The sequence below is a fragment of the Helicoverpa zea genome, chromosome 31 (genome assembly GCF_022581195.2).
Source record: "Helicoverpa zea isolate HzStark_Cry1AcR chromosome 31, ilHelZeax1.1, whole genome shotgun sequence".
Classification (NCBI taxonomy): Eukaryota; Metazoa; Arthropoda; class Insecta; order Lepidoptera; family Noctuidae; genus Helicoverpa; species Helicoverpa zea.
In genome coordinates this window covers 14,642,767-14,656,877 of record NC_061482.1, presented here as the reverse complement: position 1 = coordinate 14,656,877, position 14,111 = coordinate 14,642,767, and the positions used below count along the sequence as shown (strand labels likewise).

Sequence of the window (14,111 nt, the reverse complement as noted above, 5' to 3'; positions counted from 1 at the left end):
TTTTGTCGGCACTCAAGCCCTCCCTATGATAAGCGCGCCAGATTTATGATGCATGGAGTCAGATTGCATCTGGTAGTTCCAATAGGTATTCTTAGGTTCAAGTTATTTAGAAGCGATGAAGTAAGATTCTTTATTATCCTAGAATAAACAAGACCATATTGTCTTTACTAGTATAAATGTAGAGAAAGATAACATTTAAGTACTAGTCACGAATAGGCTAAATTAACCAATTTTAAAACAAATGTTTCTACACTGCCGAATATCGAAAAAAGTTCGATACCAATTCGCCAATAGGTCAGATTTTATTGCAACCCCTGGCATGTAGTGTCCGGTTTTAAAACCAATCAAACTGACGATGACATTGATACCTTCGGGAGTACAATACCACAACGAATACTAGCAATCAAACTCTGCCGTCAATCTAAATATTTAACAACCTCGCGTTTTGGAAATCTGCACAACAATGTTTGTTTCAGGTATTGGTTAGTAAGCAGTTAATAGTTTTGATTTCTATATTAAAACTAGGTATTCATTGAATGTAACAAACTATAAGAACAAAAAATATTTTAATATCTGTTATTGATTTTACCTATTGCTATTAAGGTATTTGGCCCAATCGCAAAATGTCGTTTTCCCTACATCTTCAATAGCATTCATCTTATGATTCTTCCTGCTTTACTGTCTCCTACTGTCTCTCCCTGTGAAAGTTTAGCAGAAATCAAATCTACCTATAAGGGCCTATGCACACCACGTTTTTTAAACGCGCCGTCGACGCGCGTTTTGGGAATGCGCGTCGCCGGCGCGTTTTTATCCTGCAGAGCAGTTTGTTGTCGATACAAACGTGCGTTTGCATCGCCTCTGTATCGCTACACACGCGCGTCTGTATGTATACAGGTGTGCAAAGGTCGACAGGCTGCGTCTGACTTGCGTGCGTATCGCGTCTGTATCGCTAAAAACGCGCGTCGACGGCGCGTTTAAAAAACGTGGTGTGCATAGGCCCTAAGATATACCTATGACTAAGCGACAAATTAAAGGAGATGGCCAAATTTTCATAGTAAAAAAACCCAGAATCGACAGCAACGAAATGGGTGCCAATGGGTTCATTATGATAGACCTTTGATGGTGCCAAAAAATCCAGTCTGAAATCCATGGGGTATAGGAGCTATAGCATATTTTCACAAAAATAGGTTATGTTGAATTTATGTTGATTTTTAAGATGATTTACATAAAGGATCATAAAAAACACGGTATACTAACATTATAACATGCGAATAGTAATATAACCATAGTTACAGAGTTTGCCTGGTAATTCAAAGGTCTTGAGTTTGACCCCCACCCATTGCACTATTGACATGAACCACTCCAAATACGATTAAGTACCAACCTTACCTACTTGAAGAGGTGTCCCTGTTGCGAACTTGAACAAAGGTTAATTAAAAAAAAACCTTAAGTTAAAAAAAAAACTTAAACTTTTTTTATTTTTTATTTTTAGCTTTTTAGTCACTATGCGCATTAGTGAAAAGTTCTCGTCAATGCGAATAATATAAGCCCAAACACGAGGTAGTTAATATGTACCATTGCCGAGTTCCCTTGACCTTCTCTCTTCTCCATCACCAGATCAGCTCTAAACCTTCACTCGTATACAGTGCTAACAGACATACACCTGAGTGTAAAGTTTTTACACACCTGAGTGTAAAGTTTTTACCCTATGCACAACTTTTAATGAACAGCAAACAGGAAAGTTAAGCTTTTTTATGTACTAAAATCTTCATCGAAAAAATCTTGTAAAAAGAGAACCCCATGGTTTTTAGATGATATGAAATACTTTTTGTAATCTACACATTATACTGAATCCAACCATACATACGAAGTTTCTGTCGACTCTGGGTTTTTTTTTGGCCATCTCCTTTAGCATTTAACATACATGGCAATGATTAATATTTTATCATACATCATATACATTTTACATAACATCATTATCCTTGTCGATAAAACATATTTAATATAAATTAAGGGTAGGTACTGAGTCACAGTAATTAAAACTGCCCATTACCGCAAAGGAAGGATAAGTACAGAAAAATATTCAATGCACTTTTTAACGACAGCCCAAATCCGAGTGTATGTTCAACCATAATTAAGTATATTTTGAATATGAATTTCGGCTTACGGGACTTAAACTGATTCATTTTCATTTCATTTAAAATTTGTCGTGTATGTTCTTAAACCGGATTCATTACCGCGCAGAGTATTACAGATTATTTATTTGCATACAAATATAAACTTTTATTTATCTTTCCATTTACCTAGTTTCGTAAATTGTTCTTAATTCTGAGCGCAAGATGTAGCTGAACAACCACCAAAGCAATGTGGTACTAATTTCAAAGTAACGGGAGTTCGGAACGTGGAACACGGAAAAAAATCGGTAAAATTAAAAGCGCGCCAATAAAATTGGTTATTGAATTATGTCATCGGCGCAATGGAGCTTTGGACATTGATTGATTTCCATGCAACCTGTCACCCCCACCTCCGACCCTTTGCGCCCTAGAATCTGTTATCATTCAGTATATTTGCATATCTTTATCACAACACCTGAAAAAATTTGCTCTTAAATTTAAAAAAAAATCCTTTGATTCGATAAGACCAGTGTTAATATTAATAGCAAATGACTTGAAAAATGTAAGTTAAATGTTTATATAGCATATTTTTTTTTTTTACTTGTGTCCTGATTTTCATAAAGTTCGTGTATATTTTTTCATTTCAGTTCGTCCATATTTTTTTGCCATTTCAGCTTCAGCATCATGATGGTTTTTCAATATGGGTTTATGGTTTCTAGATCAAATAGAATTAATTCTTACGTACTATCTAGCTTTTACTCATATTGTTTTGTCCTTTTACTCATGTTGCTAAGAAATGTGAACCAGTTAAGAGTCGTGTAAAAATTGCATATTCTTCTTGAAAATATGGGAGGATTTTAATTTATTCAGGTAATTTCCACGAACTTATTTATTTTTATTTGCATGCATGTCAGAATATAGGCACCTACTTCATAATTTATTTATTTACTATAAAGAAGTTACGTATGTACATAAATTATGCTAAACTTACCAGACAAAACCGTTGTAATGGTTTGACTGTGGGATCAATGAGTCTCTGGCCTAGTCTTATCCCATGGCCTACTAGCTTTCTTCTAGCTCCCAATTTTGATAGACTATTTAGTTCACGTATCAGCCGAATTACATAATAGGCATAGAGGATGAAAAGTAATTAATCTGAATTTTAGATAACCCTAAAATAATGGACCCGTATTTTCTCTTATCTTTCATAAACAAGTAACAACGAAGATGCAACATGATTTAATTTTGTGTTACGTCACTTAAAGAACAAATTTTACATCGTGACGTTACGAGCCCTCACTCTCAATTTTCGTTGCCTTATATCTTAGAAAATGTCTAATGTTTTTTTTTTAAATTTTAATCTTAAATGCGGACTAATAACAATCACCATTTTTTACTCGCCATCAATAAATTAAATACATGCATGGTAGTTGTTATCATAGGTAACTTTTTGAAGATTTTAGGCGAACACACAATCTACTACTTGCCTTAATAAATGAAAATATGCTTTTTGATTTTAACATACCTGCATGCATTGTTATTTTTGTCTGTTACATCTACTAATAATTTTCACAAGTAGAGTTACTTTGCCATATATAATATTAGTTAGGAACGTGTTTTATCTAATGTATACTGGGAACAAATAAATATAAATAATATTGGAGAATTATTGCATCACCGAGAACATAAAAGTCAGTTTTCTTAAACAAACTGTTTACTATTTTCACGTTCTATTTTCTAAATAAACAGCTATTTTAAGAAAAACGGACGTCCACGTTGTCAGTGAAAATTAGCCTCAATATATTCGATTCAAGTATCGCGACTGTCATAAATAAATAATGCATTGATTGATCGTTCCAAATATGAATGACTTCCAATGGACAACGATTGGGGCGTGCCCCGCGCCCCGCCGCGCCCGCCGGTCCAACCCCGACGGGTCTGCGCAAGAGTCACTCAATCATCAACCAACCCCCAGACGTAAACAGTGGCGTAGTCTAATAGACCAATACTTTTCTTTTTAATTATTTTTCATTGTGAAGTGTATTTTGTGTTAATTTTCAAAAAGTGATTTGTGACTTTAGTGACAGTTAGTAATATTTTTTAGCAGTTTTTTTTTTACGTTCATAAAATACATTTTCGCAATTGGACTGAAAAGGTAATTTTTTCAAGATTATTTTTATAATCAGAGGAGCTTTCGATTAAAAATAGACTTTTATAATTTTGCAACCGCGAACTTTTAAAAGCTGTGCGAATGATAAAACCAAATAAGTAAATATGTACCAATTTATGCTTTGCATGTCTACGAATTTAAATGGTGTTATACATGTATTTATTTATTGTTATTGCGAATGTAAACGAGCCTCTGCAATTTTGGCTTTTACCTTTAACCCTCCCGCAATGCAACTTAAATTGCATCTCAATTTTCAAACGCTATCTTCACGCCTAGTTTATGTTAGATGTACTTAGCTCTTGTAAAGTTCATAGAATTCAAACGCTAATATCTGGTACAGTTTGAATTGTACAATATACTGGCGAAAATGATTTTATGATTTACTTTGATCTCACTTTTTATCTAACATTTTATCATTATCTAAGGACCACCTTTTAGCCAGCTGCGGTAGGTCTTCAGCCGTCAAATAGGCTATCAAGTACATGCGGGCTATTGAAAGGGTTAAGATGTATTACTTTTGAGGAAATTTGATAGTTTTGAGCTTGACACTTGCCAGTGTGGGGGTTGTCTGATACATCGAGACATAGTAAGCCATGAACGGAACAACGTTATGAGCGTTACTAAACTTTCATATTTTGCACTTACATTTTTATGATATAATAACATACACTAACTATGCTAAATATGCTATTTAATAATTTCCATGTACGCAGGGAAGTAATATTTAGTTCGTTTTTATTGCGTTTATATTTACTAGCTAAACTAGCTTCCGCCCGCGGCCCGAGATAACTGTCCTATGCCCTTCTCCTGGGTCTAAGCTATCTCTTAAAACTAATTTTCATCTTAAACGTGTGACACAATGCTTTCAATTCTTCTTTATTTAAGTACCGTCGTAGAAATACTTGACGTAATGATGATGACTTATTGGTCTTTGTTTCAAAATCTGTTTTATAATTATTTTGCGTTTAGAGACAATACTTAATTTAATTTTCAATTTGTATATTTACTTTTTTCTGTTTAATTTTTTCGGGAAATATAACTTCATCGTAATTTCACACATAGTCGGTCTGATACCGGCGGAATATCTGATCTTTGTAATATGCGTACTACCATTCATTATGAGCCCAAACAAACTATCGGCGATTTAAAGTTTGCAGTGTACCATTCCTGGGATACGCAATAATAAACATTGCAATACTAATTGAGTAAAATATTAATGACATATAAAATCGACAATAATTTAACCACCATGTGAGTGGTTTAAATAAATTCGACATACTGATGGATTAAGGACTGCGGTCTCGGAAAATATGTCAACGATATTTATAATGTGGATTCCAATTATAATTACTGGTCAATATATTTACCTATGGTTTAAACGCAAAATTTAATTGTTACTTAACTGGGTAATATTATAAACGTGTCAATTTGGACGTGTGGATAATTTACTCTTGCATGTATTAACTGCGGAGAAATTTTTCGATAAACTGTAGGTTTCGGCTGTCGTTAGAAAATCTTTGGCAGTCGTTACGGGCAGTCAGAAGCCGGTAAGTCTGACAACCAGTCTTACCTAGAGGCAATAGGCCGGGTAACTGGGTTGAGGACGTAGGATAGGCAGTCGCTCCTTCTAGGACACTGGTACTCAGCTGCATCCAGAGAGAATGGAAGCCGACCCCGACATAGTTAGCGAGGCAGATGATGAACCTTTGATTGTTATAAAAAGACAACACTGTAAAGATAAGATTTTGCAGCTGTTTCTCATTGTTCCACCCGCGAATTTCTTCTCCCCCTCGGAGAAAAAGTAGCCTAGGTAGTTTTCCAGACTCTACTATAATATCTGTGAAAAACAAATAATTAATGGTTGAGTAGTAGTGGCGTGAATGTGCGACAAACAGAAAGACGTAATTAAGGATAGTAATAACTAATATACCTATGTGTTTCTGCTAATTGGATCCGGGAAGTAGTGGGACTCGGATAGAGACAAAACCTCGAGCAACAGCTAGTTTCAAAATATATTGAAAATACACTAGCAGAAACATTAATTGACCTAATGATATCGACCTACATTTTTATAATAGTTAGTTGCGTTAAAATATGGTGAAGTTTAATAAAACTAATAGATACGTCGGAAAATAATATCAGACGTATCTATTAGTTTTATTTTTCATTAGACTTTCATTACTTTAACAACTCATTTCCAATTTTCTTTTAAGTAACTTTTTACTCTCATAAACGTTATGCATAAACGTAGGAACAACCCATAGTGTTTTAATAAACTTGGATTTCATTACTTATGATTAATATAGTGTCGAGTTGGTGGGGGGAAAGGCCGAGTAAAAGACTATGCAGATGATGAAAGTACATTTAATATTTCCTTTAACAAAAACTTCGTCGTGATTAATAACTAAGTACAGTTACAAAACATACCTTTTACTCAATAAAAACTCCTTTAAATCGTAAATTTTTAATTACTTAGGTAGGTACTTGTCACAAATATAATTTCTAACGAAGGTTGCGTTGAATGAATTTTCCGATAGAAAACTATAACTCACGCCGTTAATACTGAAATTAAAATTCGCTTATTTGTCAAGTTGTTAAGGTTTGCTATTAATGTGCTGTGGTCACGCTTATTGGCTTAATTTTTAATTGTTTTAACACATGAACACGTTTGCTGTCGCTCGTCGCTTGCACTACACGGGAGATATTGTAAGGCAGCGTAAGTCACTAGTCACTTAGTAAAACGTTTTCTTGTATTTATTTTTCATAATTATATATACTTGACATTTTGTAAACATTTTTTAAACGCTACCCAAAATTATCGAATTTTTGACTATTTTATCAATTACGACTGATCGAATTCTTTTCTATTTAAATATTTTTTCAAAGTTTAATTGTATCTGTTTATGTACTAAGTACCAAGACAATATTATAACACACTCATCTCCAAACTTCTGTTCACTCTATAAAGATTATAATATAACTTACCTACTACTACCGGAATACCTTTGATAAATGCACAGCGCCATAAACCACCAATAAATGCATTACATACTAAATATTTTATATTAATAAACCCATACATGTTTGTTATTACAACAGCTGCATGAAGTCAAACAAAAAAAAATGCTCCGCCAAATTCTCTTCGGTATTTAGTCCCAAACATTCAAAAAACGTATTTAGTGATTTTTTGCGCCATCTCAATTTTAAAAGCAAGAAGCTACCGACTTTCCGATGTTATTATTGGTTTCGCTTTTGTTGTTAACCCTCCGGTGCACACCAGGCCTTTTCGACCGGGATCATCCCATCCTTTGTCCCGATACTTACCGGGATTATCCGAACCTAATTACCTGTTTTGCGAGTCTGTAATTATGTTTGCAAAAAGGATGCAATCCAACTTGTAAGTGACCGACGGACAGACAAAGAGTGAGAACACTGCTACTGTAGAAGATCAAGCCATTCAGTGCTTGACGCAAGCAAAATGTTTATTGTTTGATTTCCGAGAACATTTTGTAGTTGCTTTAAGTTAAATCCTCATTTACAATGGTGTGCTAATCTTCTAGTTTTTTAGCGATACAACTAGTAAATATTTTTTACAAACTTTATGCAACTTTAAAATTACATCACAAGTTTAATTAATTATTTTAATGTACCTATTATGCAATAACATTTTGTATACCATAACTACCAGCTATTGCAATTTATCTAAAATTCCCGCGAACAAATATATGTCTTTAACCAATAAAGACTAAATGCAAATACAATTTAGTTCACACGAGCATACTCGTTTGTATAATTGTACTGAATCAAACGGCACTCGTGAACGGTCCTCAAACCAATGGCCGTTTACAACAAGTGGTTATTAGAACAAAGCGAATAATGAACAAAATACGAGTAGCTCTCAGCTTTGTGGCCAAAAGATGTCAGCCACAAAGCCAAAATACAATAGAACTTTATTTTCTTACATTTGTTGCTATTCTTGATTGATTCCTTTCTCCGCATTGAGTTTGGAGTGCTCTCGAAAACCGCGAGCGGAAGATTTGCACTTGAGAATTATTTCACGCCATGTTTCCTGTGTGAAAATGTTGCTGATGTGTAGACGGTATATTTAATGCTCGTGTCTTTTTATTTTCAGGTATGATGAAGAAATAGAAATAATTTCAAGATGCATTCAGCTTCAGCTTCATCAAGTGAGTACAGATTCCGTAACTGTCTTAAATATCGAATGTTCGAAAATATGCAATTTACGTTTAACGATCTGATTATCATCGTGTGACTATTCTGAAGTTCAGACCCCCGTCTAAACAAATGTATGGTACATTAATGCACCGTTTCATTACCATGTATTTAACCTTCATGTCGATCCACCGTTAATTAGCAGCGAGCGAGATGACGTGTCCCGGCCAATTTGTCCCATCGACGTATTCCCACGAGCTGCGCTAACGCATCTGCCGCTGACACTCCCCCACCCCGCGAGTTGACCCAATACTGATACCGTTTATTAGTTCGCTTGTAATGGCCTAATGTTTTGAGGGTTATTGATTCCTATGCTGTATTATTTTTGAAGTGGATACATATTTTTTTAATTTTGTGTTTTGTCTTGTTGACCACCATTACCATATAAGTAGCATCCGTTTCTCTCGTTGATCCAATTCACAAATGGGGTTCTCTCAAAGTCACACCAAAATTGATGTGGGAACTCAACGGTATAGATATTTGAAATAAATTGTAATTTAAATAACATCCCTGATTAATAATCGTGCGCATTTGACCCTACGCTGCGTGTCACGCCATGGGATCGCGCGTCCCGGGTCCATCGGACACAGGTGGGCGTTCGCACGGTTGATAAAGATCGGTATGGATGATTCAGAGGTGATAGGCCTAATAATGCGTTTGTTATCCCACTAAGTAGGTACCTATGTTGTAAATAAAATGTTTTCTGTTTGTGTATACAATAGGGAAACTTTTCTAAGATTTCAGTTTTTATAAGTCATCGGTTTGATTTTAGAAAGTCTATTAAAAATCTATTTCATGACCTTCCCCAACCCATAAAACCAAACAAATCAAAAAGCGTACAAAAAACGAAAGTAGAACTCTATGGGGTATTGTGATCGACTTGTATGATCAAGTTGTCTTTACACACGAACCTATAATTATCTATCTCCTTTTTATTCTCGGTTTCGTATTGTTTAGTTGAATTTTTTTCCGATCACTCGACACCGCGTTTCCTGCTTCGCAAGTGTACTGAGGCATTGAATGCGATGTCTTATTCAGTTTGCCTTTATGCCTTTTCGACTGGTCGCTTTTGGGCGGCTAACAAAAATGGCGTCTTATCTTCGCGGCCGTGGGATCAGATAATGTATTGTGTAGTTTTAGGGTTCGGTAGCAAAGAAAATATGCTTGTTTATTTTTATTTAAAGTACCTAAGTAAAACTGAAACTTGAATGAAATCGTAAATGTTGCAAAACAATAATCTTCCTTCGCGAATAAGAAAACAAATCTAAAACCTACTTAGGTAGTTTGATTACGAAATTATGTTGACTAGATTTCTAGTCTAGACATATTATTTTCAGACACTGAAATAATTTGTGTTATTGGTACGAGTGGGAAAGGTATATGAAATTGTGCCTTATCAACTAGGTAATTCGGTTATTAGGCACAAGATGTCTGGCATAATGTCTGACCCAGGAATTATAGGCACTTAATGATCCGAATTCAGTCCTAGACCTTCAAAATATTGCTTAAAGAGAATTTCTATAAAATAGGAATCGATTCTGTCTATATCTATTATGTAAATAAAATTACCACTGTGTAATATCATTATTTAACAAGGTATAACGGAACCGAACCGTAAACAGTCATTACCATTAATCAAATTAGCCACTCATTAGTCAAATATTGGATTTGACAACCGAAAATGGTTCGGTTATCCTTTTAGTTAAACCGCTAGACTTTATACTTACGGAACCCTTAAACGAAGAGATCTCACGAGCTCATTCAATAACAGTGAAGTTTTTTTTCGCAAAGGGCGAAGTAAATGGCGATATTCAGTGGCAGCGAGTCCATTCACATTAATATAGTCTTCAATCTGAATTGTGTTCAGAAAATATTATGACAGCGAATATTTTCTAGAGTAGTTAAGCGAACAGGGTTATTTTTGCATTCAAAATTTCTTCTACCATTAGATACCACTATTACCGATACCTATTTATTTTTGTTACCACAATCACATAACATATTGCAACTTATTACGGCACCAGATATATTACTTAACAGTGGCTTTAAATAAATTGTATTTTATTTCTTGTGAGAATCTTTTGTCTACTTAGTACTATTTTGCCTATTCCACGCGATTTCACCTGCATCCCGTGGGAAAAGTACCTACGCGTATATAATATAGCCTATGTTATTCGGGAAGAGTTATGCCTATTTTCACAAACAAATACCTATATTTAGGGATCCCCTAAGAGCATTTACGGAACACTTAATAAGAATTTCATTTTCACCAAAGTTTAGGTGTCCCTTATACCTAGTTGTTTATGTCAAAATTGGGAGAGCCCTTATTCTAAGTGGCACTTAGATTAAGAGATTGTTGGTGAAAACGGGCATTAGACACAAAATGAAGTGTAGTTTTCCAACAGCAAAAGAAGTTTTCAAATCGGTTCAGTAGTTTCCGAGCCTTTGGTGCACAAACAAACAAATAAAAATAAAATCATTTTTTAATATATTATTAGTACCTATAGACTTTTGCAAAAACAACGGATTCTGTGAGTCATTCAAGCTCCGGCAGTAAAAGGCAGGGTGCGATAAATTACGATTGCCTCCCCACAGGGGCGGAGCCTCGGGCGTTGCTCAATCGTTGGCCTCAGTGACAGTTAAACTTTGATTTATTAGTGGGAGTGCACTTTTGTTATACTTCTGTACATAGTTTTGAGGATACAAAAGATTTGAACAGCTCTGTTTCATAGGAAGGCGTCATAGTTACAATGTTATATTTAAAATGTTTATCAATTAAAGATGGTAAATTTATACCTATACTTTTTGGGAATTCGGTTAAAAAATGAGTGTAGATAAGTTTTTATTATTTTTATCTTACATTCATCAAACCGAAAATTAACAACATATCTTTTTTTTCTACCCAGGTCGTATCCTGTATGACGTGCCATGCGCCGTCTGTAGAGACCACTCATCAGGAAAGCACTACGGCGTCTTCGCATGCGACGGCTGCGCAGGGTTCTTCAAGCGATCCGTGCGCCGCGACCGACGGTACACGTGCAAAGCGCGGAACCCGGGAGGCTGTCTGGTTGATAAAGCTCACAGAAATCAATGCCGCTCCTGTCGACTGGATAAGTGTCTGCAAGCTGGCATGAATAAAGATGGTGAATATTGTTGTTTTTTAACTTTGTAACTGTAGAACCATACCTACATAATGTATTGGCTAACGATTGTTTACATTTCCAGCCGTCCAACACGAAAGAGGCCCTCGAAACTCAACGATCCGCCGCCAAATGGCATTATTCATGAAAGACCCATTGCCAGGCTCCGAAGTCGGCGGACCGATCCCGCCGCCATTGAACTTAGCTTTGCCAAAGCACGACCTGATGCCGTCACAACCAATGCCGTTATACAACCCTTACAATTACCCCTCCATAGGTGTCTTTAGTCCTCCGATTAATCCTGTCCCCCATCGGCCTCCGTCTCCCCTCCCTCCTTTGAATCCTTTTCTCTTCGGAGCAAATGATCCAGCAGCAATATGTGAAGCTGCTGCCCGTCTTCTGTTCATGAACGTCCGATGGTCACGCAACATTCCCGCTTTCGCAAACCTTTCCTTGCAAGACCGACTTCTCCTTCTCGAACAGTCCTGGAAAAGCCTCTTCGTGCTAGGAGCAGCTCAATTTCTCTACCCCATGGATTTAAACGTGCTAATAGATAGGAATATTTCAATTGGAGACAATAAAAAAGACGCAGAAACATTTGAGTCGGCTTTAGCTCAAATATCTAAAGTAAATCCGGATGCAAATGAATATGCGTGTCTTCGGGCGATATTACTGTTCAAGGCGACTTCAGACAAAAACGGGGGCAGTCCTAACAAAGAGTCGGAGAACCGAAGACTTGAAAATGCTACTGCGGTCGCTGTTCTGCATGATCAGTCCACCTACATGTTGAATGAGGTAAGAATCGTCAGTTCCTAAGTATAGACTCAGACTAGAGACTTCATTAATTATTTTAAAATTACCAGTTCAAGTAATTGATGTCTTCCTTTAGCGTAGCGTAATTGGTTTAGAAGAAGATAGTACCTTACATGACATATGTCTTTATATTCTTGATTTAAGATAGATTTTAAAGTAATTAATTTATTACACGTTTCTCTGCCCAGTATTGTCTGCGTGCCTATCCGCTGCAGCTGGCGCGATCTAGCCGACTCCTGAACTTGTTGCCCATCATCCGGAGTGTGCCAAGCTGCGCCATCGTTGAGCTGTTCTTCAGAGCAACTGTTGGGGACACCCCCATCGAACGTATACTTGCCGATATGTACACCAGCGGCCGGATTACCGAATAGAAGTAAACTTTTAAAATCTCAAATTGTATTTACTGGTACTTTCCACATGTAGTACTTCTTTGAAATGTCAAGCAATTAAACCTCTACAATATATCTCGTCTATAAAATACAATTATATAGACACTTACTTCAGTCTAAGTATTCAGTCGTTTATGATAATGAAAATGAATAATGAACTATCGCTGTGTATCTCTTATGTATCCGTGTATTCGATCTCGGTGTCGTCTCGTTGACTAACTATTTAATGATATAATGATGTCCATGTGTAAATTGTTCAAGAGTTTCAGAATTAAATATTCCACAATGTTCGTCGTTCATGTAGTGCATATGTAATGTACGTAATGAAACATTCGAGTTAATTTTTAGTAAAATGACACAGGATAGGTTGCATGCAAATACTTACTGCGAAAGGACAATGCCAGGGTCTGGGCTCAAAGTTTGCCCAGCAGTGGGAGTAGTTCCAGCTGGTTCCATAGTGCACTCTGAACACGAAATCCAAATATTTTTGAAATCGGTCCCAGAGGTCCCGAAAAAAAACCGGTTCAAATGTTCTTCATAGATAGTCACTTAACAAAGCCTGAGCCATTTGCCCAGTAGTGAAAGTGGTCGAAATAGGTTCTTTACTGCACTGTTTACACGAAATCCAAATATTTTGGAAATCGGTGCCAGAGGTCCCGAGAAAAACCGGTTCTAATGTTAAACTTGAACAGTCACTTTATGAAGCCCAAGCCATTTGCCCAGTAGTGGGAATGGTTAGAATAGGTTCTTTACTTCACTGTTAATACGGAATCCAAATATTTTTGAAATCGGTCCCAGAGGTCCCGAGAAAAACTGGTTCTAATGTCAAACTTGAACAGTCACTTTATAAAGCCCAAGCCATTTGCCCAGAAGTGGGAATGGTTAGAATAGGTTTTTTACTTCACTGTTAATACGAAATCTAAATATTTTGGAAATCGGTCCTAGAGGTCCCGAGAAAACCGGATCTAATGTAAAACTTGAACAGTCACTTTAAAAAGCCCAAGCCATTTGCCCAGTAGTGGGAATGGTTAAAATAGGTTCTTTACTTCACTCTTAAGTCGGAATCCAAATATTTTTGAAATCGGTCCCAGAGGTCCCGAGAAAAACCGATTCTAATGTTAGCCAGCCATTGTTAGCAAGCCGTTTTAAGCAGCCACAAACCTAACAACCTCTTTTCTTGAAAAAACATTCAGATAGTTAGTGGTTTCTTTCACTGTTAACAGGATAAAAAAACAGAAATAGACGTTTAAAG

At 36.2% G+C, this 14,111-nt stretch overlaps 1 protein-coding gene across 1 annotated transcript; it reads left to right on the top strand.

The window, feature by feature from the left end:
- Positions 1-8,446: 8,446 nt before the first annotated feature.
- LOC124645337 (nuclear receptor subfamily 2 group E member 1) lies at positions 8,447-12,841 on the top strand. The gene is made up of 4 exons (XM_047185138.1): positions 8,447-8,471; positions 11,424-11,660; positions 11,743-12,452; positions 12,659-12,841. The coding sequence occupies exons 1-4, from the start codon at positions 8,447-8,449 to the stop codon at positions 12,839-12,841; spliced, it is 1,155 nt and encodes a 384-aa protein (XP_047041094.1).
- The last annotated feature ends 1,270 nt before the right edge of the window (positions 12,842-14,111 follow it).

Excerpts from the sequence above, each read along its gene's own strand:
- LOC124645337 (XM_047185138.1), top strand. The coding sequence starts at position 8,447 with ATGCATTCAGCTTCAGCTTCATCAA. Across the intron at positions 8,472-11,423 it reads TTCAGCTTCAGCTTCATCAA|GTCGTATCCTGTATGACGTG; the intron begins GTGAGTACAGAT and ends TTTTCTACCCAG. Across the intron at positions 12,453-12,658 it reads CCACCTACATGTTGAATGAG|TATTGTCTGCGTGCCTATCC; the intron begins GTAAGAATCGTC and ends TTCTCTGCCCAG.